The 27,045-nt window shown below is 62.5% G+C and overlaps 2 protein-coding genes across 4 annotated transcripts; one reads left to right on the forward strand and one right to left on the reverse strand.

Annotated features, from left to right (window-relative positions):
* Window positions 1-1,111: 1,111 nt before the first annotated feature.
* Window positions 1,112-5,803, reverse strand: GPIHBP1 (glycosylphosphatidylinositol anchored high density lipoprotein binding protein 1). Of its 3 annotated transcripts, none has more exons than XM_080802576.1 (6): window positions 5,723-5,803; window positions 4,425-4,486; window positions 3,794-3,896; window positions 3,149-3,268; window positions 2,434-2,550; window positions 1,112-2,291 (listed from the first exon to the last, which is right to left on the reverse strand). In XM_080802576.1, the coding sequence occupies exons 3-6, from the start codon at window positions 3,843-3,845 to the stop codon at window positions 2,056-2,058; spliced, it is 525 nt and encodes a 174-aa protein (XP_080658702.1). In that variant the 5' UTR covers window positions 3,846-3,896; window positions 4,425-4,486; window positions 5,723-5,803; the 3' UTR covers window positions 1,112-2,055. The 3 variants fall into 3 exon arrangements, with proteins under 3 accessions (XP_080658702.1, XP_080658700.1, XP_080658701.1); XM_080802574.1 differs by having other exon boundaries at window positions 4,386-4,486; window positions 5,723-5,799; XM_080802575.1 differs by lacking the exon at window positions 4,425-4,486.
* An 18,931-nt stretch (window positions 5,804-24,734) lies between these two features.
* LY6H (lymphocyte antigen 6 family member H) lies at window positions 24,735-26,265 on the forward strand (the record flags this gene model as incomplete). Its single annotated transcript, XM_080801334.1, has 3 exons — window positions 24,735-24,855; window positions 25,630-25,749; window positions 26,030-26,265. Exons 1-3 carry the CDS (start codon window positions 24,789-24,791, stop codon window positions 26,263-26,265), a joined length of 423 nt encoding a protein of 140 aa, XP_080657460.1. The 5' UTR covers window positions 24,735-24,788.
* Window positions 26,266-27,045: the final 780 nt, after the last annotated feature.

Here is a 27,045-nt window from a genome sequence, read left to right on the forward strand (position 1 = left end):
AGAGTTCCAGAGATGCGTCGGATGCCCGGCGGGGTCTGCGGGAGCGATCACAGGGCCTGGCTCACGCGGCTGTGGAGACTTGAGGTGCCCGCGAGCCCCGCAAGCCCCAGGAGGGCCGCTAGGGGGAGTCGCTGGAGTCTGAAGCCCTGAGAACCAGGAGGCCCAGGGTCTGAGGGCAGGAGAGGACGGAGGTCCCGGTCCAGAAGGTCGATTTGTCCTTTCTGCATTTTGTTCCATCTGGGGCTCAGGGATGGGGCGAGGCCCCCCACATTGGCGGGGACCATCTTGGCGCTCAAATGCTAACGTCTTCTGGAAAGCCCCTCCCAGACACACCCAGAAACCCCCTGGGCCTCCCTTGCCCCAGTCAGGCTGACGCGGAAACGCACGGTCCCGGGCTCCGGAGGGAACGTCGCCCTTCACGTCACAGCCTGGGCCTCAGGACCACAGGTGACCGGCGGGAGCTGCTGTGAGCCGCTGCGTGCGTGCTCACGTGCCGTGGCGGTCCCGAGCCGTGGAGGCAGGGGTGGAGCCGGATGGCAAGGGCGAGGCTGTCGCTGGCCCACCGTGTGGGGAGGGGGCTGCTGCGCACGCTGGATGAGAGGGAGTCGTCCCCTGGGCCCACCTCCTGATTCCGGCTGTTCCTTCTGATGGTGACCGTCCCTTCCTGACCCACCCTGGTGCGTCAGACTGGACTCGGTCCTCCTCCAGCCCCTCCCCAACACTGGCTCAGGCCCGGGGCTCTTCCCCACAGCGCTTGTTGGCCTTCCCTGAGGCTGGTCCTTCCAGGAGACCCCTCCCTTGCCACGCGGCAGACATGGAAACCCAGCTGGGGCGGGGGCTGCAGGAGCAGGGGTCCGTCTGGGTCACGGAGCAGGTGCGGCATGGCCTTCATACAGGTCATGGAGCTGGGGTGTGGGCTTAGCTTAACATTTTAACCCAGATGGGGCGTCCCCCGAGCTCTGCTTTTGTCTGCTGCCCTGGGAGGGGCTGTGTGGGTGAGTGTGTGTGGCCACGGGTGTGTACACCGGTGGGAGTAACATGACAATGTGTGCACCTGCAGGAGCACGTGTGTGTGACAGTGTGTGATGAGGCGATGACGGAGAAATGACTCACTTCAACCCCATGGCCATTTATTTCCCTCCCAGGGAAAGGGGTACCGAGGTAGGCAGTGTGGGGTTGACATAATGGTTCCTGTTCACCAGTGATCTCCGCGCCCTTCCGCCATGCTGCCCTCATGGTGCAAAGTGGCTGCTGAGCCCCAGCCATCACTCGAGGGAGGAGGAAGGAGAAGAAGAAAGACCTGTCTCCTCTACCCCAGGGATATGCCCCCCAGCTAGGCCTTGAGGTTTTCTTTAATAAGGAAAAAAGGAAGCAGAAAATGGGAGGCTACTGCACCTGCCGGAGTTACTTGACAGGCAGGGTAGGACTCTGGGCTTCTCTTCCCAGGGGCTATTGAGCTGGTGGGGATTGAGGGGTCCTCTAAACCTTGTTCCATGCTGCTCTGATGGGGAAACTGAGGCCCAGACCCAGGCCTCCTCCTTTCTATCCCAGGGCTCTGTGTTGCCACCAGTCAGGAAGGCTGAGAGCCCCCAGCAGCCAATGGGGCCAGCCTGGCCAGGACAGGTGCTGGGCACCCTGGGGTTCCCTTCCCTAGCCCCTCCCACTGCCCACTTCTCTTCTCAGGACCCAGGCCACCGTCGTGGGTGGAGGTGTTTCAGTGATGGGAAGGTGGGGAGAGGACATGGCCGTCTCCCCCTGGCCTAGGATGCATGTTTTCTCTACCCAGGCCGTGTGGACCCGCCATGTGAGCAGCGGTGCCCTGGACCTGGGCACATGCTGGCACAGGCAGTGGGGAGAGGAGGGGGCCAAAGATGCCAGACAGACAGGAAACAGGAAATGCAGACGGGGCTGGGAAGGGCCGGTGCTGGCCGGACCAGTAAGATGCTCTGAGTTTATTCGCCAAACTGGGGCTGGGAGGAGGGGCAGGTGGGTAGGGCACTGGACAGAGTGCTGGCCATCCAGAGTGGGAGCTGGGGTGCGGGTGGGATGACCTGTTCAGGACCCCAGGGCCTGGAGGCCGGAGAGGAGGCCGAGCAGCAGGGCGATGGCCACCACCGTGCGGCTGCCCTGGGCGCTGCTGGCCCCACTGCCCGGGGGGTCCTGCCAGGGTGGGAGGTTGCAGAGGGCGGACTGGCAGCAGGTCACGGTCATCAGGGTCCCCTCCAGTGTCTTGGTGAAGGGGCGACACGTGTCTGTACACCATACGGAGTAGGTGGTCAGAGGCCCTGACTCTGGGAGGGGGGAGGGGTGGCGGAGAAAGGTTTCGTCAGGCTGGAGAGGCTGGGGCAGGGAGGAGACCCAGGGCAGGGGCGTGTGCCTTTCTGCGTGCGAGCTGGGGCTCCCCCCGCCCTGGTCACCCTGGGGCCCGCTCACCCGTGTTTCCGTGGGAGATGAGGGTTTTGCAGAAGCTGTGGCCGTGGACGCAGTTCTGAACTTGCTCGCAGCCTTCCCCTCTGCGCAGGGACTGGCAGGAGTAGCACTGCAGCAGCGCTGGGAGGCAAGGTGGGCTCAGGCCAAGGGCCTCCCCCTGCAGCCCAGAGCCTCCCCCTGCAGCCCTGGGTCTCCCCCTGCAGCCCAGAGCCCTCCTGCAGGCCCAAGCCTCCCCCTGCAGGCCCAAGCCTCCCCCTGCAGGCCAGTGCTTTGTTCCCAGCAGATCCCTCTTAAAGCCCCTGCCCAGCCTCCCCAGACCCCGCCTCAGGGCTGGCCAGTGCTGCCCCGCCCCACCCCATCCCCCGCAAACCGTCCTGTCTGGCTGAGCTGGACTCCGTGCCCAGGGCCTGTACACTCGCCGGTCTCTCCAGGCAGGGACCCACTGCGTCCCTCTCTGCCTAGCAACCTCCTATTCAGCCTCCCTGCCCAAGAGTGGCTCCTTCTTTAGGCTCCCTACTCTAGGTGGCCGTCCGGAGTCACAGCCAGGGTGAGAGGCAAGGGGTTGCTGAGGGTCAGGGCCCTTCCTGTCCCTTCCCCTGCCCCCTGGAAGGCTTTGCTTGTCGTTCCCCGTCATGCCAGTCCTGCACCAAGCCTGGCGGTCAGCGGGGCCCACAGGAAGTGAGAGTGCCTGCGCCTTCAGGTGGGGGTGGACGGTCACCTCTGTCCCCGCCGCCTGCAGCCACACTGGCTTCCTCCTCCTCGTCCTCCTCCTCATCGTCGTAGCCGTCCTGCCCGACGTCCTCATCGTCCTCCTCCTCGTCCTGTGCCCGCCCCGTGCCTGGTCACACAGGGTTGCCTGTGAGCCCCGCTTCTGGGTACAGAGCACACATCCTCAAGGTCCAGGGCCGGGTCCCCCCGCCAGCAATCTGTCCTCCGCCACTCCTCCGCCCTCTTCCTTCCCACTCTGTCCTTTCTGTGGGCCCCCAGCTGCTGGCCCTGCTTGCTTCCCTGCACCGGCGGCTGCCGTGGGGCCCACCCTTTGCAGCCACTGCCCCTCCCGCCCCAATAAACCCTCAAGACGGTCCGCTTGTGTGACAGAAGAGGACACTGAGGCCGAGACAGCAGATGCAACCCCGAAGCTTGCAATTCAAAGAGGTGGGGTCTGGAGCTAGGGAGGGACGGGTTTGGGAACCTGCGGGAGCCCAGGACAGCCCACGTCAGCGTCCCTCTAGCCTCAGACGCCAGCCTGACCCCCGCGCTCCCCATGCCATGTCCTGCCCTCAGGCTGGGTGTCCTGAGGGTCCCTGTGGGCCCAGACCGTGCCGTCCCCTCTCGCTGCAGGGGTGCCCCCTGGCCCCGGTACCTGGCTGTCCGCACAGCAGGAGGGCCAGCAGGAGAGCTGAGAGCGCCTTCATCCTGCGGGGGCTGCGGGTCTGCTCGCGAGGGCTCCCGCTCAGGCTCACCGGCTGTGGGAAGTGGGACAGAGGGCATTCGGGGGCTTCCTGGAGGCCCCTGAGCCCTGCCCACCCCCCCCCCCCGGCTCCAGCCTCAAACAATGGGCCTCACACCGGCCCCAGTGCCAGGCATCAGGCCAGGGACGGCCATTTCCCTCCTTGACTTCAGGGCCCTGGGGGGACAGGAAGCCACTGCGGGGGGCGCCTTGTCCACCTGCGCCTCCCCGCGCTGGCCCGGCTTGCTGGCGTGAGCGGTGCAGCTGGCGAACCCGGCCCTGCGCTGAGGGCAGCGCCGGCGGAAGGCTGGGGAGGCCTCCTGGGACTGAGCCTCTGGGCCTTCCTGGCTCCTTCTACCTTCTAGCCACCTTGGCAGCCCCCCAGCTCTTTGGGGGCACCCCTCCTCCTCTGTGGGCCACAGACCTGAAGGGACACTGAGAACCCCTTCCCCCTCCTGGGGGGCAGTGGGAAGGGGGGGGACAGGGGCAGGGGGTTGGATTCGACCTGGAGCCCGGGCCGCAAGCCTGCCAGCGATGCGCGTGCCTTGGTGCCTGGAGTCACCTCCCTGACTGTCAGCAGGTGCCTCGAACATTCTCTGGGGCCACCTGGAGAGGAGGTGAGAGGTGGCTCGGGGCTGAGATCGGCTGGGCCTGGGGCCTGGCTCCTTTTCCCCCTCTGCGTCTGGGACCAGCCCCACTTGGGCCTCTGGGCCTCAGGGTCCTCATAGGATGTCTTGGCCGGAGGGAGCCAATGCCTGCCAGAGTTGAGGACAGCACCGGGCCTCGTCCCCGCAGGGCTGGCTGCCACGACCCTTCTCTGAAGCCTCAGCCAGCAAGAGGTGTTGTCCCGCCTCGATTCCTAGGGAGCCATGCACCCTCGCCTCCCCCAGAGCCCCCTCATTTTCCGGAGGAGGCTGCCCCCAGGCCTTCCCCACACCAGGGCCAAAGTCACTTTCCATCAAGGGTCCATCTGCCGGGTGCACACGGCCCTGGACACGCCCTCTTCATTCCTGGACCCTACTTGCCAGCAGGCCCAGAGCTGCTCCCAGGAGGGCCCAGGGTGGGGGGGCCCCGAACTATTAGGGAGCAGGGGCCCCCCTGCCACCTGTGCCCCCCGCCCCCACAGGCCCGGCCAGAGCTGCTTGTGAGACGCCTCCGAGGCTGGTAACAGTCCTGTTCGTTTCAGTGCTTGCAACATCGCAGCTCCTGGGCAGCCCCGGGGGGCAGTGGAGTTAGAGCCCTGCCTTACTGACCGGGAGCCACCGCCCGGCTTCAGCCCTGCTGGCCGCCCTTCCCCTCCATGGAGGGTGCTCGCTGTGCCTCTGCCCATCCAGGGAGGGAGCCGTCCAGGCCTGCCCCTGCAGAAGCCGCTGCCCAGCCAGCCCCGCGCTGGGGGCCAACGTGTGTGCAGGAGGCCTGTCGAGGCCGAGGGGGCTCAACCTCCTGCCCCAACCCCTCGTTGGCAGACCCCTGGCATCCACAGGACCCCCAGCCCTCAGGTCGGGGGAGGGTGCACCCGCCCCTCTCCCCACCCAGGTCTTTTAAGATGTTCTGGTTCAAACACATGCCTGTTAGTGGCGGCTCCCTGACCCCAGGCTTCCAGGACAGGGGCACCTCCTACGACCCCAGCACAGCGACTTGGCTCCCTTAGACACACCCAGGGCCGGGCTCAGGGCTGGCGGCCCCATGGGCAGCTGAGTGCCACGTTAGAGCTTGCATGTTACATGGCCTGCGCCCTGGGTTCAGAGCCCTTCCCCCTTAGCCATACCCACACCCAGAGGCAGCCCCGGGGCCCCCCACTCCCTGCCTGCAGACCCCTGCACAGCATGGACCCGGTCTTGCCTGTGTTGCCCAGTTGGGCCCGGCTGGCTCCAGTGGGCGGCCCTGTGGACGTGGCTGGTCTGGAGTTCCCGTGGCCTCCTTCCAGCCAAGTGAACCGAGTGGGTCACCTTGTTTTTCCTGGCAGGAGCAGACTCGGGCTCAGACCTCATGCCAGACGTGGACAGGGCATCCCGGTCATCCATATTTGCTGTCGCTCTGGCAGAGGAGGACATGGTGGGGGTGGGGCCGGGCCCTGCTTTCCCCGGGGAGCCTTGCTGTTCTGGCCCGAGCTCTGAGCCCCTGTTCTATGTCCCCTCATCCTCCCCATGTGGGCTTCTGCGGTCACCCCGTTGGATCAGATCCAGACCTGGGGAGAGGTGAGCAGTGTTTCTGACTGAGGGGCAAAGGTCTAGTGTCTGTGGGGACAGGAAGGGTGTCTGTCCCCACCTGCAGCCCACAGGCCTAGGGGAATGGGGTTTTTGGGGACAGAGGTGGGCTGTAGCAGCACTGGTCCTCACATGTGTCTCCAGGATCGGGCTCTCCCCCACCCTCTCTGCAGCCGACACTCTCAGTCTCTGGGAGCAGAGGAAGGGGCTTCCGTCTTATAGCCGAGTCTAGACCCTGTCACCCCAGTGGGCAGGGGGCCCTGTGGAGTCTCCCCGGATTCTGTCTCTCCCTGCCGCTCTCTTGCCCAGGCGGACTGTTCCGGGGTTTGCCAGGGGACACAAGCCCCGTTCTCCCCTGCAACCCAGCACTGAGAAACTAGCAGACGTGGTGGGGCAGGGCTGGCCCCTGGGAGCAGGCTCCGGGTCGTGCTGGAGGGTACATGCCCTGCACCCCCAGTCACACCAGGAGCCTGTGAGGAAGCTCAGGGTCTCAGAAGCTCATCCATTCGCCCCTTTGGGCTTGAGGCGCGCCTCCATCGTTGGGTCAGCCTGCCTCCCCCCGCCCCCCGCACCCCAGCGGCACCATCTTCCCCAGTCCTTGGACACCTTTGGTTCCATCCACATCAACCCTGGAGAGTCCTAGTGTCCCTTTCCGCGGGAGCCCCACGGTGGAGGGTGACCGAGGGTCCCTGGTGTCTGGCCCCTCCAAGCCCCCCCGCCCCCTGAGGGGTCAGCGCCTTGGTTGTGCCGCCTTCCCCACCATCCACCTCCAGAACTTTCTGTCTTGCCCTTGAAACACTAGCTCCCCTCCCCCAGCCCCCGGCACCAGGGTTCCACCTGCTGTCTCTGAACCCGAAGGCCCTGGGGACCTCGCAGAAGTGAGACACCGACGTGTCCTCTTGTGACTGGCTTAGTTCACTCACACATGCCTTCGGGCGCACGCACGTGTGACACGCGTGTGACACATCTCCGTGTGTTCCTCCATGGGACACATCTCCATGGCGTTCCCTTCTGCGGATCCGCTGCGCTGCTTCTCCGCTCGCCCGTGGACGGGTGCAGGGACGGCGCGCTCCGGCCGCGGTGACCCCGAGGGTCTCTTCTGGCCCCTGCCTTCACTTCCTGCGGACGCGCACTCAGGAGGGGGCTTGCTGGCGCGGGGGGCGCGGCTGTGGCGCATCGGTCCCTCTCCTTCTGCAGCTCTGCACCCGCGTGTCTCATTAAACTGCCGCTAACTCGGGCTCCCACGTGCACGCGCAGGTCAGGGCGTCCGAGGCCGCTGCTCCCGCCCCGCCGCGCACCCGGCCGACCCCGCCGCACCCTCTCTGCATGGGGCGCTGCCTCCCAGACACCCCTCCCCACCCCGTGCCCCTGCTGAGGGGTTCCCTGGTCGGCCCGCCAGGAGTCTGGGGCGCCGGTGCCTTACACTGGGGCTCCCTTGGGAAGAGCCACGCGGGCCGGCACATGGTGCTGTCATTTACTGTGTCGCATTAGAATTTTGCAGGGGTGCCCCGCAGCCGTGTAAAGGAATGAAGGATCTCTTTGTGTCCCGATTGGGAAGAAGATGACCTCCGTAAAGCCGGTCGCCCAGCACTCGCGCTGCTTTCTGAGGGACTAGGGAGGAAACAGGTCTCCGAAGTACCAACTTCCACTCAAGTTTGCCCCCGGGACTGTCCACCCCACTGGAGAGGAAAAGAGTGCGTGCGCGTGCGCGCGTGCGCGTGCGCGTGTGTGTAAGGCCTGGGGGTCTGGACGGAAGGACACTGATGGCTGAGATCGACATGGGGGTCCACACTTGGGGGAGGGTCTGTAAGTCCAGCATGGCAGCGGGGAAGCCCAAGGGTGAGGGGCCCCCCTCGCCGGGCTATGGGCTGGGGCCCGCCCCAGGCTTCGCAGGCTGCCAAGGTCCTCCGGGCATCAGAGCAGGGGACCCGCGTCCTGGAGAGGTCCCACTGGGATGCCTGGCGGGTGTGGTGGCAGATCTTCAGACACAGGGACATGAGTAAAAGGGGCCTCACTGAGCTGGAGTCCGGAGGCCAGCAGGGGCGGCTCTCACCCCAACTGCTTCTCTGCTGCAGGCCCGACAGGGAGAGCCGCACCTTGCAGGCGGCTACTACGTTCCACCCGGCTAGGAAGCCCAGTTTCCTCCTCTCCGGCTGGTGAGAGACCAGAGCTCAGCCCGTGGGAAGCCCCAGACTTACAGCTTCCACTTCACTCCAGTGAGCTTTCAGTTTACAACCGCTCTTTCTCGCACCCTGCCCTTTCTACAAAAGAGCCTCCCTTGGGCGCCCCGTGGCTCAGTCATTAAGCGTCTGCCTTTGGCCACAACCCCGGGTCCTGGGATCGAGCCCCGCATCTGGCTCCCTGCTCGGCGGGATGCCTGCTTCTCTCTCTCCCGCTCCCCCTGCTTGTGTCCCCTCTCTCGCTGTGCCTCTCTCTGTCAAATAAATAAATTAGATCTTAAAAAAGAAAAAAAGAGGGGCGCCTGGATGGCTCAGTGGGTTAAAGCCTCAGTCTTCGGCTCAGGTCATGATCCCGGGGTCCTGGGATCGAGCCCCGCATGGGGCTCTCTGCTCAGCGGGAGCCTGCTTCTCTTCCTCTCTCTCTGCCTGCTTCTCTGCCTACTTGTGATCTCTGTCTGTCAAACAAATAAATAAAATCTTAAAAAAAAAAAGAAAAAAGAAAAAGAGCCTCTTTTCTTCTGTTCTGCGGAGGTGACTATCTGCTTGTCCCACGGTGCCCATTTCTGCTGCTCCCTAATAAACCCGCTTTTGCTGGAAAAATAACTGGCGGTTTTATTTTTAAGCATTAAAAAATAAAACTTGATGGAGTGAATTGGGAGATCTAGCTGACTTGATTAAACAATCTGTCCATCAGGCATCGCCCCACCCAGCACCGGGAGGGGAGCTTGGAGAAGCCGTGCAAGACGGAAGGCCTTGGTAGATAAACTAAGGTTTTATCCGGAACCTGTTTATGTAATGAGAGTCAGCCTGTCGGCGTCTTTCCTGTCCGGACCCTCTGGCTCCTGCGGGGCCCCTGAGGTCCGTTTGCACCGTGGAAGTTAGATGTCATTGGTTTCCTTCAGCGCTGTGCAGTATTGTGTCCTGGGAACACACCCCACAGTTGTTTTATCCATCGCACAGCCGACGAGCTGTGGGCAGTTCTCAGCGTTTGGCTCTGAACACTCCAGCACGTGTCTTTTTGTTACACGAAAAAGGCGGAGATAGAATTTACATACAACTGCGTGTGCAAATAGCACAGTGAGTGTACAGATCGAGGAAACATGTACACACATACATATGTAGTGGAAACTCGTATCATTCAAGATGCAGAGCATTCTAGAAACCCAGAAGACTCCCTTGGGTCCCTTTCAGTCTGTGTCCGTCCCCTGAAGGCGACCACAACCCGGACCTCTAACACTACACTCACTTTGTCTGCTGTCAGACCTCGTGTAAACGGCACCCAGAGTATCAGCTGCTTTGTATCCGACGACTTCCATCCGGCCACAGTGCTTGTGACGACTGTCCCCTGGGCCCCGTGTAGCGGAGGTCTGCCCACACGTGTTTTGCTGCCATGTAGAGTTACATGATGTGGGAATTCCGGAGACAGAGCCTCATCTCATGGGGTGGCGTTGGCATTGGTTCTGGTTTGGGCATTTATGAAGAAGCCCATTCTGCCCATTCTTCATGCCTGTCTCGGCGCAGACAAGTCCTCGGGTCCGCTGGGTGGGCACTAGGGCGAGGACTTGCGCGTGATCGGCTTTGGTAGGTGCTCAAACATCATCAACTGGCGTGGAACGAGCTCTCAACGCACTGTCCCTGCCTGTGTCGTCTCTCTGATAACTAAATAAAATAAAAAAAGAAGATACATTCAGTTAGTGACAGAAGTTTGGGTAACTTTTTTTTATTATTGTCTGGCCCCTCTCCCCATGTAGACATTTCATCATGAACATTTCCAAGCGGTCACAGCGGTCGAACACCGAGATGTCATGATTTGTCATGAGAAACACCTGCGGGCTCCCCCTGTTTTATCGCAGACACTGCATTTTGTACCTCGGAGTGTTTGTGGCAACCGCACGCACAAGTCTATCTGCACCGTTTCTCCAACAGCGTTGGCTCACTTCACGCTTCTGTGTCATGTTTCAACAATTCTTGCAATATTTCAAACATTTTAATTGTTAGTAATTTGTTATGGTGGCCAGTGATCTTTGATGTCACTACTGTGATTGTTTTGGGGCAACACAAACCGCGCCCACGGGAGCTTGTGAACTTCGTAAACATGGTCTCTGTGCTGGCCGCTCCGGGGACCGGCCATCCCCGCATCTCTCTCGCCCTCTCCTCGGGTAGCCCTGTTTCCTGAGACAGCAACGTGGAGATTAGGCAGTTAATAACCCCTCAGACACCCCTCCGTTCAGAGGAAAGGGAAAGTCCCACATCCCACTTTAAGTCGGAAAGCTCGCCGTGACCAAGCGTCGTGAGGCCGACGGAAACCCAGACAGGCGGCGGGCCAGGCCTCCTGCACCCACAGCCACATCGTGAACGCAAAGGAGAAGTTCTGGAAGGAAATCCCACGAGCTTCTCCGGGATACCCAGCTGGTAGGAAAGCGAAACGGCCTTCTTGCCGACGCGGAGAGCGTGGTTCTGGTCTGGATAGAAGATCACAGCGGCAACAGCTTTCTCTCGAACCAGAGCCTCGCCCAGAGCCTGCACGCTCTTCAGTTCCGGGACGGCTGGGAGAGGTGAGGAAGCCACGGGAGAGCAGCCGTAAGCCGGCAGCGGTCCCTGAGGCTGCAGGGAAGGGGTCGTCTCCAGACCGTGCCCGTGCAGGACCGAACAGCAGTGCCGACGTCGGAGCTGCCGAGGTTGTCCAGAAGATCGAGCTCAGGTCACTCACGAAGGCGGCTGCGCCAAGCAACAGGCGTCCCGTGTAGACGAAACAGCCTCGTACGGGGAGGAGATGCCATCCAGGACTTCGGCAGCTGGAGAGAAGTCAGTGGCTGGCTTTAAAGCCTCACAGGACAGGCTGACCCCTTGTTATGGTCTCCCGTAGCTGGTGAGGGTAGGATGAGGCTGGTGCTCACGGACCGTTCTGGAAGTCCTAGGCCCTGCGGAATCACACGGAATCTTTCTGCCTGAGCTCTATCGATGGAGCGAGAGAGCCTGCGCGACCGCCATCTGCTTACAGCAGAATTCACCGAATGTTTTAAGCCCACTCTTGAGACCTCCTGCCCGGAAGAAAAGATTGGTTTTGAAATAGGACCGCTCACCGGCAGTGCACCTGGTCACCCAGGAGCTCTGATGGGGACGATGAGGAGGTTTAGGTGGATCTGTGGCCAGGAGATCAAGGAGTAGCGTCCGCGGTCAAGTCGTCTGATAGCGGCCATGGATAGGGAGTCCTCCGATGGAGCTGGGCAAAGCCAGCTGAAAACCTGGAAAGGACGCATCGTCCTAGATGTCTTGAAGAACATTTGTGGTTCATGGGAAGAGCCCAAAATGTGAACAGTGACAGGAGTTTGGAGGAAGGGCATCACCCCCCGTGGATGGTGGAGGGGCTCAGGACGTCCGCGGAGGGCGTCCCCACAGACGTGGTGCCAGCAGCAGGAGAACCAGAGCCCCAAGCGGAGCCGGAACGCGGGACCGCACTGCCACGATCTCGGGCTCGAACTCACGGCTGAGGAGGTGCCGCGAGGGGAGGAGCAGAGAACGCGCTTCCCGGAGATGGAGGCTGTGAAGGCGGGGGGGGGGGGGGAAGACAACAGAGGATCTAGAACCTTCCATGGCCTGGTCGGCACGGCGGCAGCAGGGTTTGAGAGGACGGACGCCGGCTTTGGAGGCAGTTCTGTGGGTGAAATGCCGTCAGCTTCACAGGCTGTGGAGAGACGGTGAAAGGAAGGGGCAGTCCCTGTGGCCAACCTCACTGATGTCCTGTTTTCAGAACTTGCCAGCCCCCCCAGCCCCTCTGCAGATGATTTAGCCGCTGCGGGCTTCGGGCAGAAAGATGGGCTGGCTGACAGCTCCGGTGACGGGGAACATTTCATGGCAAGGGGGAACTTTTGTAATGAAGGTGCGCGGATGCCGTTTTAGACCTGACGCTGCTGCAGCCTTCTTGGGCCAGACCGCGGTGTAGACATGATTTGGATCGCCGCGGGGAGACCACACATTCATTTGACTCTCCTCGCTGCGACCTTCGCTTTACCGCGGCGGTGGGAGCCCTGCCCGCCATGCTCCGAGGGGCACCTGTATTTTTACCTGCGGTTGTTTGCCAGGGAGACCGGCCCCGGGAATCCTGGTGTAAAGGGTAGAGGAGGCAGTGTTTGGGGGACCCCCGCTCGCGGCTGGTGTGCTCACCTCTCTCACTGCTGCGGAAACGACTCCCCTGGCTTGCTAGAGGCTTTACTTGGAGCAGACGTCAGGGTCACGGCGCATACGAGCAGAGCACTCTGGTTTTGTTTCTATTTTTGTCTTAGTTAGGGTGTCAGCCCCGGTCAGGGTGTGGTTTGGGTTGGGTCCTCATCTATTTGGGCTGCTAGTGCTTGGCGGGTTGGTATATCACTTTATTTGGGGGCCATCCCAGGATTCAGTGCATTTTCCTGGGCCTGATGCTTGGTCACGTTGGCCACTGAGCAAGGGGTCCAGGGCCTCCTGGGCTGGCTGTGGACACATGTAAGAACAGACTGCCTGACGGGGGGAAGGGTGCACAGGACAGCCCATGAGGGTCCTGTGGGGCAGACCCCCCTATGACCTGGGGTGTTTGCCCACAAGGAAAAGCTGAGAGGCTCACCCTCCGTGGCATGAGTTGGGTTCCAGGCTGGGACCGGGGTGGGAACCCCAGAAGGGGTGGGCTGGGCGCTGGTCCAGGCCTGGTTGCTGGGCTGGAGCCTGATCCCAGAGTCTATGCAAACATCCGCATGTTCCCTCCCTGGGGCCTGGGACCTGAGTGCAGGAAGCAGAGGCGTCTCCTAGATGCCCTGGCCCCAGCAGACAGCCCTCAGGGAGCACTGGACCACGGGCTACCGAGGGAGAGGGCTGGATGCGGAGCGGGGGGCCTTGCTGTGCAGAAGCACAGGTGCGGTTTGGGGGCGTGGCGGCAGAGAAACACATACATGTTCTCTGAAAGCTGCTGCGTGGGACTTTGAGCTGGGAACCGGGGACCGAGACACGGGTAGGTGGAGATAGGAAAGGGGAGAAGACTGAGTTAAGGGCTCCTCGTAGGGTGGGAGGAGTTGGTGGGGATCGACCAGGGAGGGCTTCCTGGAGGAGGTGGCCTTTGAGCTTGGTCAAGGAGAGACCCTCAGGTGGCACGAGTGAGACGGCGAGGCCGGGCTGGGCGTGACAGAGCCGACCAAGGCTGGGGAGGAGTCGGTCTAGATAACTAAAGGCTACTGGATTAAATGTCTCAGACCCCTCCGTTCGGGACGCCAGCATGTCTCCCAGCCATGCTTCGTGAGCACTGGCCGCTGTGTCACAGTTCCTGGCAGAAGCACACACACCTCACTCGGCGATGAGGGTCTGAGCCCGGACGGCCAGGTGTGGGGAGCACAGCGCGAACACGGCCGACACGCTCAGCGGGTGAGAGGGACGGAGACTGCTGCCCAGTCAGCAAGTCAGCAAGCAGCTCTTCGTTTTTATTTTTTTAAAGATTTTATTTATTTGTTCGATGGAGACACACAGCGAGAGAGGGAACACCAGCCAGGGGAGGGGGAGAGGGAGAACCAGGCTTCCTGCTGAGCAGGGAGCCCGATGCGGGGCTCGATGGCAGGACCCCGGAGATCGTGACCTGAGCCGAAGGTAGAGGCTTAACGGCTGAGCCACCCAGGCGCCCCCAAACAACTGTTGAATATGGTGGTGTGGTACAGAAAACAAACCCGTGTAAGTGCTGTGAGAACACGTAGCTTGAGGAGCAGTGCGGGAGGGCTTCCCAGGGGAAGTGACATTTAAGATGGGACCTCAGAGCTGCGTAGGAGTTGGCCAGGTGCAGGAGAAGGGGTAAAATGGTTCCAGCCTCAGGTGCAAATGTCCTGAGGCAGGAGGAGTTTGGCAAGTACAAGGAACTGAAAGGAGCAGAATGATTGGAGCTGAGGCGGTGGGAGAAGTGAGAGGGGATGGGGTCAGACCTGCACCCCTGTGGGCCCTGCAGGCGACTCTGGACTTTATTTTGAGAACTATTAGGAGCCCCTGAAACGTTTAAACAGGGATGTTTGCTGAAGCCGCTCTGGCCTCTTCTGGAGAATGGGTCGGGTGGGTGGGAGTGGGTGCGAGGAGCCCAGGTGGGCTCTGGTGGGGTCCAGGTGGGAGGCGGTTGGGCCCAGACCAGTTGGGGCCTGCGGAGGACGGCAGAGGGACAGAGAACTCCCGGAATGCCGCTGGCCCTGCAGGTGGGGGGACCTGGCTTGGTGTCCTCGCTGGGGCTTGACCCCTGCCCTCCGGTCTCTCTCTCTCAGGTGGGGCGACCCTCGGGCCCTCCCACACAAGGGGGGCTCTTCCCAAAGACGCTGTCTTTTCCAGTCTTTGCGGACAACTGGCCGGACTCCGTGTGTGAGCGCATATGTGTGAGCGTGTGAATGTGCGTTTGCCTGTTTGTAGTCATGTGTTTGTACTCGTGTGGTTGTGTGTGTCTGTAGGCTGGTGCACTCGCGTGTTAACGTGTGGGTGTGTACGTGTGCACTTGGGTCTTTGCATTCACGTGCGTGTGTTCACATGTATTTTCATTCGTAGATGTGTGTGTTTGTCAGGGGTCTCCTGGGGGTCTCCCAGGCATCTCACGCCCCCACGTGAGGCACGAGATACCCCTGGGCCACCGCCTTCAGGAAACAGGAGCCCCCAACATCAGGTGTCCACCCCCCCCCCACCCCGGCCACCGACTCCCCACGGGAGCTTCCCGGAGGCCTCAGGCGTCACAACCCGTGCCCTTGTGCTGGGTTCCCGCATGGCGCGCAGGGGAGTGGAAAGGAGGGGACACGGTTCTCTTCCCAGGACTCCCCCTTGGGTCCCTACCCAGTTGGGAGGGGCCACCACCACGTCCGCGCTGGGGGTTGGGGGTTCGGGAAGAGGGAGGGGAAGCTCAGCCCCAGGCTCCTGGGGTGGGGGCGCTGGAACGGCAGGAAAAGGTCAGGCCTGGTGGGCCCAGTGGGAAAGTCAGGGGGGTAAAGCTGGGGCGGGGCGGGGGGCAGCCTGAGCCCCCGAGGGGGAGGGGGACGGAGAGTGTCCGAGAGCCGCCCCTCCCTCTCCCTTGGAGGCTGAGGTGGGGGCTGGTTTTGCAGAAGACGAGTTAACCCCTGCAGAGCTGATTTGATGGGGTCTTGCCCTCGGGGTGTGTCCTGGGTGAGGGTGAGCCGTAGCCGCACTTGGGGCCCTCCTGCCCAGGTCCTGCTGGGCCTGCGTGGAGCTCCTTCCTCCTCCCGGCCTCCCCCTGCTCCTCTCCTAGCCAAGGCTCCACTGTCCGCCCCTCCGCCCTCGGCCCCGCCCCTCCGCCCTCGGCCCCGCCCCTCCGGCCCCGGCCCCGCCCCTCCGCCCTCGGCCCCGCCCCTCCGCCGACGCGCCTGAGTGTGACTGTGAGTGGGAGCGGGAGTGTCCCTCTGTTGCCTGTCCCGGGCCCAGCACGGGTCCCTGGGTGCTCAGAGCCCAGGAGGCCCTTCCGGCTTCCCGCACACCGGCAGCTGGCCGGGGCTGGGGAGCAGCTTCCCCTCTCCCGGTGCCGGAGACACCCTGTGTTTGTTTCCTGCAGCAAATCGCAGACTTGGTGGGTCCTTCCTCCTCCTTCTGGCTCCTTCCTAGTCTGGTGGCTCCAGGAGGGCGGTGGCCTGCGGCCACACTCCTCCCCCCAGGGTAGGTCTCCGCTGCCAAGAGACCTTTCCCCGCGAGGTTTGTGCCTCATATCTCTCCCTTCTGGCTAAGGGTGCCAGATGGTGGGTGTGGGGCCCACGCCAGATGCAGGATGACCTCATCTCCAGATCCTTAATCTCCAAACAAGGTCACATTCTGGGGTCAGGACTTGGCCATCTTGTTGGGGCCACACTTTGGTCCAGCACACACCCTGCACCCACTCTTCTGGGGGGGGGGGCGGATCCTGGGAATCAGAAACTTTCTCCCTCCCTTCAGGAAGTGTTTGACATGTGAGTGACAGTGTCCGCCCTTGGTGGAGAGGCCGGCCCTCTCTAGGAGGCAGGGAAGTCTTTGGGAACCAACTCCTTTGTAGCCAGTCTGGGATGGCTTGGAGGGGTTCTGACAGTGTGGCCAAAACACAAGGCAGGAAGCTCTGGGAGTGGGTCTCAGGCAGGACCCCAACCTCAGCCCACTCCTGGCCTGTCCTCTCAGCTTCTGTGGACGTAGAGACTCAGGATGCTCGGGCAAGTGCAAGGCTTTTGACGCTGTCCCTGGTTCTGACCACCTGAGCTTGGCCTCTGCGGTGAGGAGGGCCCCTCCGCCAATCATCCTGGGCCCTGAGCACAGCATGGGATTTGGGCTGCCATATAGCTGCTCTGGGTGCAGAGGGCCCTCCCCCCAACCCGGGCAGGGCGAGGTCCCCGTGCTCCCTCACCAGGATCTGGGCCTCTGGGCCTCTGGGCCAGGGCAGCCTGGGAAGACGGAGAGCAGGCCCGGTGGTCGGCAGCTCGGTGCAGGAGCTGTCCAGACTGCAAGGGCCCAGGACACACATGGACTCCTGCTCCCACTGCTTTACAGAAAGCCCTTTCTTCTGCTAATCATGACTGATTGTTATTCTTTGTCTGCAAAAATCCTGATAGGGTAAAACTGACCCACATGCTTGGGAGGAGGCAGAGTGGCTTGGAAACTGGGTTAGGAATCTCCATCTCCCTGGCAACCAAGCCCACCAAGCAGGGGAGGGGAAAGTGCCATCTCTGCTCTCCGTCTCCACGGAGTGGGCCCAGAGCTGCCTCCCCAGGGCTTGGCACCAGCCTCCTCGGACTTCACTCTTCGGACACCTGACATCTGTCCCCTCACAGCAGGCCCAAGTCAGACTTGACCCACCTGCGCTCTCTTACTGCTTAACAAATTACCCCAAATTTAGGGGCTTCAGACAATGCTCTCCCGGTGTCTGGGGGCCAGAATTCCAGGCGTGGCCTCACTGGGGCCCCTGAGGAGGTTGTTGTCCACTGTGGTCCAGGGCTGTGGTCTCATCTGATGGGGGGGCTGGGGGGGACGGTCGGCACCCAACCTCCCTTGTGTGGTTCTCAGCAGACCTCACTCCTGCCCTTGTGTGGTCTGGGAGTGGGAGGGGGCCTGCCTCCGAAGCCTCTGTCTTTTTATAACCTTGTCTCAGAGTGACATCCTGCCCCTCTGTCCCTCTGCCCCCCTCTCTTTGCTAGAAGAAGATGGCTAAGTCCAGCCCCGGCCCAAGGGGAGTGCTCTGTGAAGCCCAGCCTAGTGCGGGCACCGGCTCAGGGGCTCTGCCAGCCCGCCCACCATGCCACCATTTCCAGATGCTGGGGCTGGGCTTCCCGCCCCAGGCCCGGCAGGGACCTTGGTCATCTCTGGACAGAGATTTGGCTGAGAATCATATTCCTGGAGTGGACTGACCGTGGTCGGCAGGGACCCCATCAAGTGCCCCCTGCAAGCACCCCATGACTGGGCGGGGCACCTGGAATCCAGATGACCAGAAGGGGACGGAGGCTGGCCTTGCGGCAGACACCCAGACACGTCTGTCCACCGCCCGCCCCCAGTCCCACGGAGAAGGCAGAGCGAATCTGAAACGCGTGTGTCAGTTCTGAGGAGGATGACGGGGTCTGGGCACAACCCAGCGTGGAAACTTCCTGGGGCCCCACGGCTTTTAGGACAAACTCCAAACCCTTCCTGTGCCCCCCCTTCCCTCCCCCCTCCTCCTCCCTTCCCCTCCCCCTCTCCTCCCCTCCCCTTCCCCTCCCCCTCCCTCTCCTCCTCCTCCCCTTCCCTCTTCCTGCTCTGCCCTCCTCCTCCTTCCCCTTACGTGGCTTGGCTCCTCTCCCAAACGCTCCGCCCCGCTCCCAGCTCTGGGACGTGGAGCTCCAGGCAGCCTCATCTTCCTGGCCTTGGCTCAATGTCCCCTTCAAAGAGGCCTTGTCCCCGCCCCCAGATTGCTCTCAGAACCGCTCACATCACTCCAGAGCCACCTTTCTGTTTGTCCAGTCCTGCCTGCCTGCCGTCACGGGGCAGGGGCCCAACCGTGTCTGGCACGTGGTGTGGCGGGAATATGACTGTCCTGATGGTGCACTCCCAGGCGCCTGGGCCGGCCGCCCAGTGAGCGCTCCGCGGGTGGCCCTGCCCCATTCTGCAGAGGAGGGACTGAGGCTCAGGAGGTCACACAGCCCAGAGCCACACGCCTTGGGGGTGACTCACACTGTCCACGCTCAGAGCCCCGATCTTACCAGTGTGCTGCGCTGCCCAGACCAGGCCAGCTGTGCAGACACGCAGAACACCCACGAGAGCACAGAACAGAGCCCTGTGCAGTGTTGAGAGCCACAGGGCTGACCCGCGGGGCCCGAGGTCTCAGTGAGTGTGTGAGTGTGTACGTGTGTGCAAGTGCGCAGGGGTGGCAGTGGAAACGCATTGGTATGAACGTGATGTGTGTGGGTGAGTGTGCGTATGTGTGCACGAGTGTGTGGAGTGTGTGCACAAGTGTAGGCAGCCGGGGGGTGGGGGTGAGGAGCCCAGCGTGCACCCGGCTTCCCTGCCACAGCCTGGCTGGGCTGGGGGCTATTTCCCCTGCTGGACCCTGGGGCGAGCGCGGCTCCCAGGCTCAAGGGTTCCTTGCAGAGTCTCCCTCAGCACGGCTGCTCCCGGGGGCTTCTCACGCTGGCATGGGAAGGGGTTCTTTGGAGCAGACCTGAGCATCCAGGAAGTCCAGGGGTCCTTAAGGAGACCCTGCATGCTGAGAGTTGGTCTTGGGCAAAAGCAGCTGCAGGCACGTTGGCCGCGGAGCCCTGGCATGGTGGCCAGGGCACGGAGCTGCTCTGTGCTGGTGCGGGATGGTGGATGGTTCCGAGACAGTGCCTTCGGGGGAGGGGATAGGAGGGCCGAAGATCAGACCTTGGCTTCAGGTCCAGAGCTACCAGAGGGTCCGTTTGGGGGAGGTGTCCAGGACTTTTTACTACAAAAACAAAGTGCAGGGTGGGAGGGTTTCCGTGTGCCCAGCGTGAGGTGTGGGATGGGTGTTCCAGGGCTGGGAGCGAGCAAGGAAAGGCTGAGTGAGAGGAAGGAAAGCGCAGGGAGGACAGTGCCTCTGAGGCTGTGGCTTGACCTGGTGCAACTTCCTCGGCAGGGACCTTCCTGGGATCACCTGGACCGTTGCACAGGGTGGGTGGAGAGGAGGGCAGCAGGTAGGAGCAGTGTGGGTGCTGAAGGCTGGCGGCAGAAATGCCCCAGGATGCCAGTCTGGAAGGAGTGGACTGTCCCACGTGAGACGTGGATAGCCACCCCTGTACTCGACCCAGACTCCGACCTGGGCAGGCGTGGGGGGTCTTGGGAGGGGATTTCAGCTGAGAGGAATCAGGAGGTGTGGGGTGGGGCAGAGGGGGGGTCTCCCAGAGCTGGGAGAACGCTGGGGCTTTGCCAGGGAGTCCTATGGGCACAGCTTGGGCACAGGTGGCTCTGGGAGCCTTAGAAGCGGCAGGGGTAGGTTAGGGAGGGGTGGCTCCGGAGGGCAGCGGGACCGGAGAGGGGAAGGGCCCTCTGCGTGAAAGCCTGCAGCACCTGAGCCGAAGTGGGCCCAGTGGCCTTGAGAGGAGGACAGGCGGACAGACAGCTCCTGGACTCAGAGCGGCTGGGGCGGGCAACAGCGACGCGCAGTGGGGCGGTGAGGCGCTCCCGAGGGACGCCGGGAGGCTGTGCCGGACTCGGAGTGCAGCTGCTTGCGGCCTCACGCTCTCCACCTTCTCACCTGGTGATGCCGTCTGTCCCTTTGCGCTGACCAGGACCGCATGGATGTCTCCACTCCAGACCCTCCCCTGAGACCCGCGGGGACTTGAGATCGCCTGAAACGTCAGAGGATGGTGTGCGTGCCCTGCTTTAGCCCTTTCCAGCCCTGCTCTGGCTGACCGCGGAGCTTGGAGCCATCCCAGCTCCCTCTCCCCTGTGTGTCTGCTTTTGATATTGATTGGAAGGCTGGGAGGCCCGGGGGAGGGGACAGAGCCTCTGGCGAGCTTTGAGCCCCGCCAGCCCTGACTCTCCGGTGTCAGTCAGTCCCCCTGGCGGGCAAGGTTCTCTGAGAAGCAGAGCCAGTGGGATGTGTGTGTTTATACAGACAGATTCAGATTAAGGAACTGGCTCATGTGATTCGGAGTCTGGCAGGAGGGTCAGTGAGAGCCGGGGCTCCAGTTCGAGTTCAAGGCCGGCTGCCAGCAGAATTCCTTCTTGCTCCGGGTAAGTCAGTGTTTCCTTCCTTTCAGGTCTTCAACTGATTGGGTGAGGCCCACCTACGCCATGGAGCGCAACTTGCTTCGCTCGGAGTCTACGGATATAAATGTTAATTTCTCTAGAGGCAGCGTCCCAGGAACGCCCAGAACAATATCTGATTTAGTATCCGGCACTCTGAACCAGCCAGGCTGACCCACAAAATTAACCATCCCGCTCCTGGGTGGGTGTTCTGGGACTTCCCGAGTAGTACATGGAAGTGCTTGCGACACAGTCCGTGATCTGTAAGATGACTTCAAAGCCACGGAGGCTCTGGTATTTCCCCCTTTTCTGATTTCGCCTCCCTCCAGCCCGCCCCCCACCATCACTGGGTGCCAGACACATGGGCCGTCTTCCCGTCCCAGCCTTTGCTCAGGGGGGATTCCCACACGAGTGCTGCTCCCTTCTGCCGGTGACGTCGAAACCTTCCCTGCACCCTTAACGCCTGAACACAGTCTCAAGTTCATGGTGAGCGGGGCTCCTCTCACACGGTGTGAGGGCCGGGGACCCTCTGACTCAGTCACCCCCCATTCCACATCGGCAGCTCACACCTCACGGGTCCCACAGTCCCACCATCCTGGACAGTAATGCTAACTGCGGTTTCCCTCTCCTCGAAAGCCAGGCTCTTCCCACAGTCCCTTCTCGTGTCCAGCCCTTCCCTCCTGAAGTACACCTTTTTGAAAGTGCCTACAGGCTGCCTGGGTGGCTCAGTGGGTTAAAGCCTCTGCCTTTGGCTCAGGTCATGATCTCAGGGTCCTGGGATCGAGCCCCGCATCGGGCTCTCTGTTCCGCGCGGAGCCTGCTTCCTCCTCTCTCTCTGCCTGCTTGTGATCTGTCTGTCAAATAAATAAATAAATAAAATCTTAAAAAAAAAAAAGTGCCTGCTAGTCCTAACCTCTCTCAACGTCTCCAAAATTTTATCGGAAAAAATATATTTGTCTAAAGTTTTAATGATCTGAAAATTTTATTTTGCACTGAATTTTGGGAAACTGTGTGTGAAGTTCTTAGCTGACCGTTCCTCTCCTCTGAGCACGTTTCCCGGACCCTCAGTCCCCGCCTCGGCGCGCGCGGAGCTCAGGTCCCGTTCTGGCCGGCGACTGGAGCGTCTTCTTTCGTCTTAGGCGGTCCGCGGCTTTGTCATGCTGCACGAGGCATGGATTTTCTGTTTGTTGATTCCATTTAGTACACGTTGTGTTTCCCTGTAAACGCTTATCTTTCATCAGCTTTTTTTTTTAAAGATTTTATTTTATTTATTTGTCAGAGGGAGTGAACACAGGCAGACAGAGTGGCAGGCAGAGGCAGAGGGAGAAGGAGGCTCCCCGCTGAGCAAGGAGCCCGATGCGGGACTCGATCCCAGGACGCTGGGATCATGACCTGAGCCGAAGGCAGCCGCTCAACCAACTGAGCCACCCAGGCGTCCCTCATCAGCTTTTTTTTAAAGAGAGAGTGTGAGCAGGAGGGGGAGCGGGAGAGAGAGCATCTCCAGCAGGCTCCCCCTGCCCCTCTCAGGACAGCGCCCACGCGACTTCCCTCCGTGCTCAGCACACAACCTGTTGTGTGCCCCAACCTCTCCTTCCATCTTCTATCTCCTTACCCCTTGCACACATTCTCGATCATTTCTGGAGACTCAAATTCCAGTTCATAAACTCCTTCTTCAGTTGTGTCAACAGCTTGACGGAGATGTAACTCCCGTACTGTGAAGTTCACCCTTTTAAAGTTTCTAATCCAGTGGGTTCAAGCACATTCACAGTGTTGTGCAATTATCATCACTAAGTTTTTTTTTTTTTAAGATTTTATTTATTTACTTGACAGACAGAGATCATAAGTAAGCAGAGAGGCAGGCAGAGGGAGAAGAGGAAGCAGGATCCCCGCTGAGCAGAGAGCCCGATGCGGGGCTCGATCCCAGGACCCTGAGACCATGACCTGAGCCAAAGGCAGAGGCTTAACCCACTGAGCCCCCTAGGTGTCCCCATCACTATCTTTTTAAAAAACATTTCATCACTTACAAGGAAACCCCTTGACCTTAGCAGAAACTCCTCATTCCTTCTTCCTCCCAGGCCGAGGCACCCATGAATCTCCGTTCCCTCCTTTTTGGCTTTCCCATTCTGGACGTCTCACCGAAGTGAACCCGTGCCACGTGTTTTAAGACGACTTTTACGTACGTTCGGCGCACGTCTTTCAACGTTTCTCATGACCTTCTAATTTCTGCGGAGAGCGTTTCATTTCCAGAGGGTCTCCCGTTTTTCAAGCCAAGCCGGGTCAGTTTTCTTTCCTTTAAATATATCTTAAGCCCACAAGACAGGTTAATTTTATATCCTATAGCTACCACTTCCAGTTTAGAAAGTTTGTGGAGATTTAAATCGGTTCCTCTTCATGGTTTCTGTTGTGTCATTTCGGGGCCGTGTTCTTTGGATGTTTGCTGAGGTTTGACTTTGAGCTCCTATTTGAATGGACTCTGTGGGAGCCCCAGGACCGGGGCTGGCTTTGCTTGTCTGTCTGCTTTGCCTTCAAGGCCTCCAGAGCCCTGAGCACGCAGGTATAGCCTCTGCCGCCACACTGCTTGGGTTCCAGCATTGACTGCGTCACCTGTCACCGTGTGACCTTGGGCAGGGAGCTCAAGGTCTCTGTGCTGGGGCTTCCTCATTATAAGGTGGGGATGTGGAGAGTCCTTCCCCGCGGGTGGGGTGAGGTTCTCATGACGCAGGTGCCGGGAGCAGAGCACATAGGAAGCGCCCGGTCGGCGCCCACGGTGACTGGATCATCTCACGAGGGCGTATCAGTGATGATCCTTTGTCCTACGCGAGACTGGGTGAATCTTCTCCTTTGTGGTGCCAGGCCCGGGGCGGCGACCCGCCAACAGGGGCACTCGGTGACTATTTGTTGGCCAAATGAAGGCGGGCAAAGAGGAAGGGCCCCCAGCACGTGCTCAGCAGAGATGATTCCGGGCACGGAGACAGACCGCAAGTGCGAAGGCACGACACTCAGAAGCTTCGTGGGGCCGGAAGGCGAGGGACAAAGCTGAGAAACTGGCCGAGCGGGCGGCCGAGGGCCTTGAACGCCGCGACCAGCGCTCGGGGCTCCGCCCTCGGGCGGGGGGCGGGCGTGGTTGGAGCCGCAGGCCTGGGGGCAGTGGTGGCTGGCGGGGCCGTCGCGGGTGCTTCGGGTCGCGGCGGATGGGGGGAGCGCAGCCTCGGAGCACCGGAGCCGGGACGGCGGGGCTGGGGAGGGGAGCGCTCCGGGTGCGGGAGCCTGCGGACGGGTCCTGCGCGGATCACCTTGGTTGTTACCTCCTCCCCTCTCTGCGTCTTTGTGCGCTTCGCTCGCTTCCTTTCGCAGTAAAATTTTTCGAGAAATTCCGAGGGGATCTCGGCCAGGCCGCGGAGGAAGGGATCTTGTCCACGCCCGGGGAGGGCCGCGCGGAGCGGCCGCGGCGGGAGCCGGCAGCGGAGGGGGCGGACGCGCGGGCCCGGCGCCGGCTGTCGAGGGGCGCGACCCGCCGCGGCCCGGAGCCCCGGGCGCCCCGCCCGCGCTTCTCCCGCCGCCCCCGCCCCCCGCGCGCCCCCGCCCCGGCTCCGCTCCGCCCCTCGCGCGGGGTCCGCGTCTGCGGCTGCGTTCCCCGAAAGACAAGGCTGCGCCCGGGCTCTGGTCCGCAGGGAGACCGAAGGGCACCACTCCCCGTGCCTCCCGGAGCGCCGGAGCGCCGACCCCCCAGGGATGTGAGTGCGCCCCGACCCGAGGCCCGCGCTCCACGCCCCGACCTGCGGTGAGCACCCGGGCGCGCGCAGGAGGCGGCGGGAGGGGGCTCGGCGCGGGGTTCCCGGGCCCCCAGCCCAGGGGTGGGGGTGGGGACGTGGCGCGCGCCCCTCCCCCATCGGCAGGTACCGCCTGCTCGCACCTTGTGTTGCCCTTTTCTCTCCGGACGCACCTACCGCTCCCCAGGGAGGAGAAGACGCGCTCCCCCCCAACCCCCCACCCCTCAGGTGCCAGGAGCGGGTTGGGGCGTTTCGAGCTGTCACCCTGCCCGAGACGGCGGACCTATTCTCCCCGGAGGGGATGCTGTGATGGTGGACGCTCTGGGGGGATGGGCTGGGGGTGGGGCTTTTCGAGCTCGCGAACGACCCCCTCCCCCGGCCCCCCATCCCGGGCCGGTGATTCCGAGGCGGGGGGGGGGGGGCGAGGTTGCGCTCCCGTGCCGGAAAAGGGGAGCGGGCTTCGGGTTCGGCAGGAGGCTGGGGCTCCTGACCGAGGCTTCTCCTTGCCAGGCCCGCGCCCCGGAGGACCTCCGCCCACAACCCCCGCGCCTTCCCGAGGCCCGCCCGGGGCATGCTGCCTGCAGCCATGAACAGTCTCGGCCTGGTGCTGCTCGCCGTCCTGCTGTGCTCTGCGCCCGGTGAGTCTGGGGGCGGCCCGCGGGGCTGGGCCAGGTCGCCGGAAGAGCCCGAGGCGGCTCCGGAGAGAGCCGGGCTGCGGGGCCGCCATCCTCCGACGGTGCCCGTCACATCCACGCCCTCTCCGGGCCCTCGCGCCTGTCGCCTTCGCTCCTGGTGCCCCAGCCCCAGCCCCAGCTCCAGCTCCAGCCCCGGCTCCAGCCCCGGCTCCAGCCCCAGCCACGTGGGGCCCTCCCGGCTTCTGAGGGCACCGAGCGGTTTCCGCCCCCCCATCCCCACCGGGCAGCCCGCTGCAGCTAGTCCCGCCCAGACGCCCCTGGCCCGGTGCAGGGGGCGGAGTTCTCGCTCCCCATCAACCCCCCAGAGCCCCACCTGCCCTCGCATCAAGTCTGTGTGGTCCTTCCTTCCTTGGACCCAACTGAAGCCTGAGGGGAGGTGTGGGAATGGGGTAGGAGTGTGCAGGAGAGCCCCAGAGGGTCGGGAGTTGTGTGGCCGCAGTGTGGGCACACCTGCAAACGGGGTCACAGAGGGTGCCCAGGGCCGCCAGAGTTCCAGTGTGGGGACCCCCTCCAATTGCCAGGAAGGCACAGGGGTTCTCCCAGGGCCTGACCTCCAGGTGCCAGCCTGGTCTGCTCGCTCCTGGCAGGGGGTGCTCGGCCTCCTACCGCGGCCTGGTTCTCCCAGCAGCGCCCGCGGCGGGCGGGTGGGGGTAGAAGGATGGTGGGCTTGACCCCCCCCAGCTCCTCCGGTCATCCGCGTCCCTGTGCCCTGCCCAGCTCACGGCCTGTGGTGCCAGGACTGCACCCTGACCACCAACTCGAGCCACTGCACCCCAAAGCAGTGTCAGCCGTCGGACACAGTGTGTGCAAGTGTGCGGATCACCGACCCCAGTAGCAGTGAGTCAGGCCCAGGGCTTGGGCGGGGAGCAGTTGGTGTCATCTGAGCCCCTCTGTCCTTGGCTGAGGGCACGGGGCTGTGGGCAGGATGCTGCCCAGTGTGAGGCCCGGCAGGTGCCTCTCCAGCCCTGGGCCCTGTGTGGCCCTCTCCATATCTGGAGACAGTGTGGGCGGGTGGGAGGACTCAGCTCTGCTGGCTGAGGTGGCGATCCGGGCCCCGGGTGTGAGGCGGAGAGGGTGGGGTGTGGCTCCCGTCCCAGGCTCCCTACCTCTCCCCCAGGCCGGAAAGACCACTCTGTCAACAAGATGTGCGCCTCGTCTTGTGACTTCGTGAAGCGACACTTCTTCTCAGACTATCTGATGGGCTTCATTAACTCTGGGATCTTAAAAGTGGACGTGGACTGTTGTGGGGGAGACCTGTGCAACGGGGGGCCGGGGGCGGGGGGCAGCCCCTGGGCCCTGGCCGGGGGGCTCCTGCTCAGCCTGGGGCCCGCTGTCCTGGGGGCTGAGCCCTGAGCTCCTCTCGCCGCTGCAGGCCTCCCAGCTTCCTCCCCAGAGCCTGGCCTCACCCCTCCCTGCACCTCCCTCTCTCCACCAGCTGAGCCCAGCCAGCAGGATGGTCCAGGAAACCCGGTGTCTGCAGGAGGCCCCGGGTCGGGGGGCGTGGGCCGGGGGCTGGGACCCCCAGGTCTCCTAGGGGAAGCCAGGCAGAGCCAGGCCCAGCCCAACAGCCTGGCTACGAGGGCATTTTCCACGGAGAAATAAACTCACTTGTGGTCCAGAGGCCTGGGTCTGAGCCTGGGTGTCGGGATGAGGCCGGCAGAGCAGTGAGGGGTTCCGAGGATGTGCAGGCCGAGGGCGGAGAGGCGTGGGGCATTGGGACTGGGGGTCTGTGGTGCACGGGAGCCCCTGGGGAGCCTGGGGCCTGGTAGCGGATGGGAGGGGAGGTTAGAGTAGGCAGACTCTTGGGGCGGGGACACGAGGGTAAGGCCTTGTCAGTGTGCGTACGTGCACGTGGACAGCCAGACATGCAGACGGGCACGCTAGACATGTACACCCGTGCCTGCATCCACACCCGCGTGCACGCGCGCCCTGCAGACGTCCACAGGTGTGCACGCCGAAACAGTGCTGTCCCACCAGCGCCTGGACTGGTGTGCCCCAGCCCCCCCACACACACGTCCACGTGCACACTATCCCTGGCCCTCAGCATCTCACACACACAGGGACACAGGGGCACACACGCCCTGCGTGTCCGCTGCTCTCGGTCTTTCTCTCGATTGCTCTCTTGGGGCGATC

Source organism: Martes martes (genome assembly GCF_963455335.1).
Source record: "Martes martes genome assembly, chromosome: 4".
Classification (NCBI taxonomy): domain Eukaryota; kingdom Metazoa; phylum Chordata; class Mammalia; order Carnivora; family Mustelidae; genus Martes; species Martes martes.

Bases quoted from the DNA above. Each gene is read 5' to 3' on its own strand.
- GPIHBP1 (XM_080802575.1), bottom strand. From the start codon at position 3,845: ATGAAGGCGCTCTCAGCTCTCCTGCTGGCCCTCCTGCTGTGCGGACAG. The intron at 3,269-3,793 runs GTACCGGGGCCA...CTGTGTGACCAG, and splicing joins CCTGCTGTGCGGACAGCCAG to GCACGGGGCGGGCACAGGAC. The intron at 2,551-3,148 runs GTGACCGTCCAC...CTTGCCTCCCAG, and splicing joins TGCAGGCGGCGGGGACAGAG to CGCTGCTGCAGTGCTACTCC.